The following is a 6,640-nucleotide window of genomic DNA, read 5'->3' on the forward strand; positions in this document are numbered from 1 at the left end:
TATATATATATTCAAGATTCTGTTTGTTTTGAAATAACTCTTGATCAACGTTTTTTAAGTACTTTTTAAAATAATTACAGATTATTAATAAATCAAAACAACTATGTTAAAAATGATTAACTAATTATATATAAAATAATAAAAAATATAAATATAATCAAAAATTGCGATTATACATTACCATTCAAAAGTTTAGGATCGGTACGATTTTTTAAAATGTTTTTGAATAAAGTCTTTTCTGCTTACCAAGGCTGCATTTATTTGATCACAACTACAGTAAAAACTGTAATATTGTGAAATATTATAAAATTTAAAATAACTGTCTGTTGTCTGTTGTAAAATTCAGTTGCAGAGCTGAATTTCCAGCATCATTACTCCAGTCTTCAGTGTCACGTGATCCTTCAGAAATCATTCTAATATGCTGATTTGCTGCTCAAGAAACATTTCTGATTATTATCAATATTGAAAACAGTTGCAAAGTTATTGTAAATTGTTCTCAGGGTTCTTTGCTGACTAGAAAGTACAAAAGAACAGCATTTTATTTGAATAGAAATCTTTTGTACTATTATAAATACAAAAATTTTAGTCTTTAAAACACAGATGCCTCACACTGTTTCCTCAGATATATTTGGTATTTAGCTGACATTAGTCTTTAGACTGTGGTTACGGTTCATCGCGTCTCTCTTGATTGAGGCTGAAGTCTTTTTGATTGGTCCATTACGCTCCACTGACCCACTGAAATATCCTTCTGAGTCGACTAATATGATGCAACACAGATGAGTGGAGTTCATGTCACGTTCATTGGTGGTTTTCGTATCTCTAATGGACTTGAGGTTAATGTTTAATGACTATTAACATCCATTCAGGCAGTTTCACACACGCTCGTTTGCAGAAATACTCCCCTGGTGACCCCTGACCTGTGGGGACTGATTAAACTTCATGTTGTTTCAAAGGTTACGACAGAACGATTTATGAGAGAGACAGGAGAGTTCATGAATTAGATCTGCACAATGTGTGTTGTGGCTTCATGGTTGTGTGTGCTAACACTAGCAGATAAATAACATTAGTGGGCACATGGTTGCCGGGATTGTTGCCAGGGAAATGACCTCATGGTTTTGTTCAGGAGAGCAGCATCATGACCTGCTGGAGACAGTTGCTAAGCAGCATTTTCACCTTAGTAACCGCTCTCATCCGACTGGATCCCCACTGAGAGAGTCCAGACGGATCATCTCTGCACGCGCGCACGTGTGTGTGTCTGTCTGTGGGTGTGAATTTGTGACTGGAAAATATGCTCCTTAAAGTCCTTAAATGTATTTTATTTTATTTTATTATTTTATTTTGTTTAATTTAATTTTATTATACGCTCATAGATCAAAGTCCTATGATCCTTCAATTTCATTTCTTTTCTTTTCATAGATTAAAGTCTTTCAAATTAAAAATCTGTTTTTTATTTTATTTAGTTTTATTTTATGCTAATTTATGCTTCAAATTATAATTCCTTTATTTTATTTTATTTATTTATTTTTATTATACACTCATAGATCTAAGTCCTTCAAATTAAAATTCCTTTTAGTCATTCCTTTTAGAGAATTGTTTTCCTTTTTATTATAATTTTTTATTTATTTTATTTTATTTTATTTTATTAAAGTCTTTCCAATTAAAATTATTTCATTTATTTTATTTTATTATAAGTTCTTCAAAGTAAAATTCCTTTTATTTTATTTTATTATACACTCATAGATCTAAGTCCTTCAAATTAAAATTCCTTTTAGTCATTCCTTTTAGAGAAAATGTTTTCCTTTTTATTATTTTTTTTTTTTCTATTAAAGTCTTTCAAATTAAAATTATTTTATTATAAGTTCTTCAAAGTAAAATTCCTTTTTTTTATTTTATTATTTTACACTTGTTGATAAAAGTTCTTAAAATTACAATTTTAACATATTTTAAAATTATTTTGTTTCTAATAATATTTATTAATTTTTATAATATTCTTTTATTTATTATATAGGTATGATATATGTATAATATTGTATTATTACATCAAATGTCAACTTAAATTATATTAAAATAATAAAAAATCACATTAAGTTAATTGTATTTAATTCTGCTGAATTTTGTCATTGGTAGGTGCTTGTTTGCTGAAGCAGTCATCGCCTCACTATTTAGAGGGGAAAAAATAGGTTAAACTTTTTTTATTTTTTATATTTTAGAGAATGAATATCTTCTTGTATAGAGGAGTTTTGATTATCTCAGATTACAGCTTCAAATGAAAGAGAAAAGAGAGTGTAAGTGTGTGTGTGTTTGTTGTATTTCTGATGTGTTTGTGTGTTTGTTTGTTTTAGAGTCCAGAGGCGGAACAGGAAGTGTGTGAGGTCACGCATGAAGAGAGAGTGACGGACACACCAACACGAAGAGTCGGACGACCCGCTCGTAAACGCAAAGCACCAGGAGTGAGTACATACGTCATATGCACATACTGTGTGCACAGCTACGGCTCACACGTGAACACAGCTTTAGAAAACATGCGTGTTCAGTGGATAAACAATGTATTTGCATTGCATGTTCATTGCCTTGTCTTCTGTATGGCAGTAGTTCTTTGGCGTGCTTGTGAGCTGATTTAAATGTCTGTGAGCCATTCTTGAAAAATGAGCAGCTGATCAAATACTGCATGAGATACCAGCTTCAGCTCCGTGTGTCTGTGCTCTTCATGTGCTGATTTAAACAGACAGTTCAGCCAAAAATTAAAATCCTGTCATTTACTCACCCTCATGTCATTCCAAACCTGCATGTTGTTATTTTTTCCATGGAGAAGTCTTTTCGAAGCTAGAATTCTAAAGTTTGGGTCTGTAAGATTTTTTTATTTAAGAAATTAATACTTTTATTCAGCAAGCACACATTAAATTGATCAAAAGTCACAGTAACATTACATTTGCATATGACATTTATAATGTTACAAAAGATTTCTATTTCAAATAAATGCTGTTATTTTGAAGTTTCCATTCATCAAAGAATCCAGAAAAAATCCATCACTGTTTCCACAAAAGTGCACAACTGTTTTCAACATTGATAATAATCAGAAATGTTTCTTGAGCAGCAAATCAGCATATTAGAATGATTTCTGAAGGAACATGTGACACTGAAGACTGGAGTAATGATGCTGAAAATTCAGCTTTACATCACAGAAATTAATTACATTTTAAAATATTATTCAAATATTCCACAATATTAACATTTTTACTGTATTTTTTTGATCAAATAAATGTTGCCTTAGTGAGCAAAAACAATCAAAATTCTTACCATTAACTTTTAGGCCATGTCCACATGTACACGGGTATTTTTATAAACTGAGTTTTTCCTCCTTCCGTTTTTAAAAAAATCTCCGTCCACATGAAAACGCATGCTATGAAGCACTGAAAAAGTTTCCAGTAGGCGGAGATAACAGCACAGTCTCCGACGTCACAAGCCAAAAACTCCGGTTTCGCTGTCTACACGATAAGGGGCCATTCACATGTCGCGCCTAAAAACGCGTGGAAAACGCTTGGCGCGCCGCTTTCTGCTTTTTCCCCAAAGCATTCGGGCACTTGCGCTCCAGAGGCGTCTGCCGTTGCTAAGCAACCATAACCTGCGCACTTCATGAAGGCGGAAGTTTCAGCAAAGGATAAATGGATTTGCACCACTAAAAATCGCTTGCAGTAGCTCTGCTACTAAATTTATTTAAAAATGTCCATCCTGTACAGCTATGATCAGCTGTTCCTTCATCTTGGCTGAGCTTTCAATGTTGTTACGGGAAAGGATGAAGCTGATTGGTTGGTTCTTGTCACATGACACGCGGTGCGCTTGCGGCAGTCTGAAAAGTTGAAATGTTTTTATCTCGATGCGGCACGGACGCACCTGGAAAAAATGAGCGCGTCGCACCGTGTGCGCGTCGCGACCGCGTCGCTTCCTTTATGAGCGCGCCTGCCGCGTGTCTACATTTGAAATAACGAACTTGAGCGCGCAAAAAACGCGATATGTGAATGGCCCCTAAAACTGCAACCGGAGTTTTTGAAAATCTTCACCCTGGCAGGCGTTTTCAAAAATGTTCGGTTTCAGTGAACTAGTGCTGCGTTTGCGTGTGGACGAACGGCCTAACCGCATAGAAAAAGCTGCGGTTTTGAAAATAACCTCGTTCGTGTGGACAGGGCCTTAAACAGTAGTGTATAATCACAATTCATAGTGACCCGCATCTAGTTCATAAGTCATTTTTACTAGTATTCTCATGCGGCTTTATTTTTTTATTTGTATTTATTTTATTTTTTTAATACTTAAAACGTAATAGTCACCACGAGTTGCCATTGTATGGAAATTGGAGTGTGGATCTCAGTAGTACCTGTCTTGTTTTACTTTCATATAAAATACTTCTTCTAAACGCCTTTTGTCTGTAACGGAAAAAAGAAAGTCATATAGGTTTGGAGTGACATGATGGTGAAAAATTTCCTTTTTTTTGCTGACGTGTTCCTCTAAAGGCAAGACTTGCCTTTGTCTTAAACGGACCGAAGTAAAATCATTTACTCAGCTTCGAGTTGATCCAAACCTTTATGAGTTTCTTTTTTCTGTTGAATGTCAAAGAAAATTTTTGAATAATGTGAGTAACCAAACCAAATTGAGTAGCCATTGACTTCCATAGTATGAAAAAAAACCCACTATTGAAGTCAATGGCTACCAGCAACGGTTTGTGTACCAACATTCTTCAAAATATCTTCTTTTGCGTTCAAACTCATACATGTTGGAAAAACTTGATGAAATTCTATAAATGATGACAGAATTTTTGCGTCAACTATCCATTTAAGTATTTTCATGATTATTGATTAACTACAATAGTTTTGAGGCGACTATAGACACACATCATGTATTTGACTATAATAATCAGCATTAAACTTTATTTTTACAGTTCAGTAATGTCAGGGACACTCTACCTGTGACTGATCCTGCAACGCTTGCGGCCCCCACGCAGCACTTAGAGACAGGTCAGGTTTACTCCAGCTCGGTTACAAGTAGTGTTGCTTTCGTCAACGAAAATTATGACTAAATATCATCGTCAACGAACCTTTATCATGTGACGAAAACGAGACGAGACGCAACGTAAATGCTGGTCATGTGACGATGACTATAATTAAATGTATAATGCAATATTGTTGACGAATAAAAACTAGACTAAATGTAGTTTACAAAATAAAAACTATGCTAAAATGTCTCTTAATTTTCGTTGACCAAAACGAGACGAAACTAAATGTTATAACGTTATTTCGTCTCGTTTAGTTGCGTTATTATTATTATTTTGCAGTATTTCTGTTTCCTGTGTCTCACTTCAGGGGCTGCATCAGGTCGCACTGCGCAGACGCAGGCGACGTCACTTCCTCAAGCCCCACTCACGGCATTATTTAGATCAGTGTTTCCCAATCGGGGTGCTGCGTCTGTCGAGAGCAGGGGTGCAGTGTAAAAAAAACCTTTTTTAAATTATTTTTAAATGTTCAAAAAAGCAGCTATTATATAATATCCATTTCTGATGTCGCCAATAATTAGAGATGGTGACGCTCTGCGTATTATCCCGCTCTATGAGTGTGTGTGCTCCGCTCAGTCGCTCACGGCCCGTGTGTGTGCTCCACTCATATACCATTCATGCTCATCGGAACAGCAAAGTCCACTCAAAAATCAAGCCGACAGGAAACATCGATGTAGTACAGTATTGTTTCTGTTTGCAATAGCCCTACTGTGTTGTAACAAGGTGTGGTAAATGGGCAACTCTGGTAAAAGAGTATGAACGTGACTAAAACTAATAAAAAGTAAAATGACAACTTCACACAAAGACTAGACTAAAACTAAAATTAAAACAGGCCGCCAAAAACAACACTAGTGACAAGAGCAGGAAACTGCAGACGTGAGCAGACGTGGTCACATGACCAGGAGGAAGTCTGATGAGAGAGAGAGAGATACAGAGGGTGGTAGAGAGGTAGACGAGGTGCTGTAGTCTGCGGGTCTCTGATGACGGTAAGTTCTCATCAATGTCTTGCTTATTGTTTTAGATGAACATCACAGTGATCATAATCGCATCTATCAGGGTTTGATCTGTGAGACTCGAGCATTAATGTGCCAAACAGATGCTGAAGGTTTGATAGGAAGGAAGCGCTCACATTCACGGCCAGTCAAACGTGTAGACACACTTGACTGAGTTTATGTTTCTCATGATCTTAAAGGGGTCATATGATGCGATTTCAAGTTTTCCTTTCTCTTTGGAGTGTTACAAGCTGATTGTGCATAGATAAGATCCCTGAAGTTGCAAAGACTAAAGTCTCAAAACCAAAGAGATATTCTTTATCAAAGTTAAGACTCTGCCACACCCCCCTAAAACGGCTCGTTCTAACACGCCCCCACATATCTAGGTCACTATGTGGAAATATTAGCATAATGCGCCCAAATGTGCACGCAAAGAAAGAAGGTGTGGTTTCAGTAACCGCAGTTAGTGTTGAAGCAGCATGTCAGGGAGACGCTGTGTGTTTATAGGCGAAAGCAAAAGCACTTTATTCACTGCAAAAATGCTTTTCTAGCTTAGATCTTTTGTCTTGTTTCCAGCCAAAATATCTAAAAATTCTTAAATCAAGAA

The 6,640-nt window shown here is 35.8% G+C and overlaps 1 protein-coding gene across 4 annotated transcripts in view; it reads left to right on the forward strand.

Annotated features, from left to right (window-relative positions):
* LOC107685348 (DNA (cytosine-5)-methyltransferase 3A-like) overlaps positions 1-6,640 on the forward strand; it is a 53,581-nt gene that overhangs the window by 6,551 nt on the left and 40,390 nt on the right. For 3 of the 4 annotated variants that reach the window (XM_016481896.1, XM_016481897.1, XM_016481899.1), the window contains one exon: positions 2,343-2,450. In XM_016481896.1, coding sequence (XP_016337382.1) covers positions 2,343-2,450 — 108 coding nt within the window. Of the gene's footprint in view, positions 1-2,342; positions 2,451-5,966; positions 6,028-6,640 lie in introns of those variants that run through there. The other variant, XM_016481900.1, reaches the window with a different exon arrangement.

This window comes from Sinocyclocheilus anshuiensis, unplaced genomic scaffold (assembly GCF_001515605.1).
Source record: "Sinocyclocheilus anshuiensis isolate Anshui unplaced genomic scaffold, SAMN03320099.WGS_v1.1 scaffold769, whole genome shotgun sequence".
NCBI classification, from domain to species: domain Eukaryota; kingdom Metazoa; phylum Chordata; class Actinopteri; order Cypriniformes; family Cyprinidae; genus Sinocyclocheilus; species Sinocyclocheilus anshuiensis.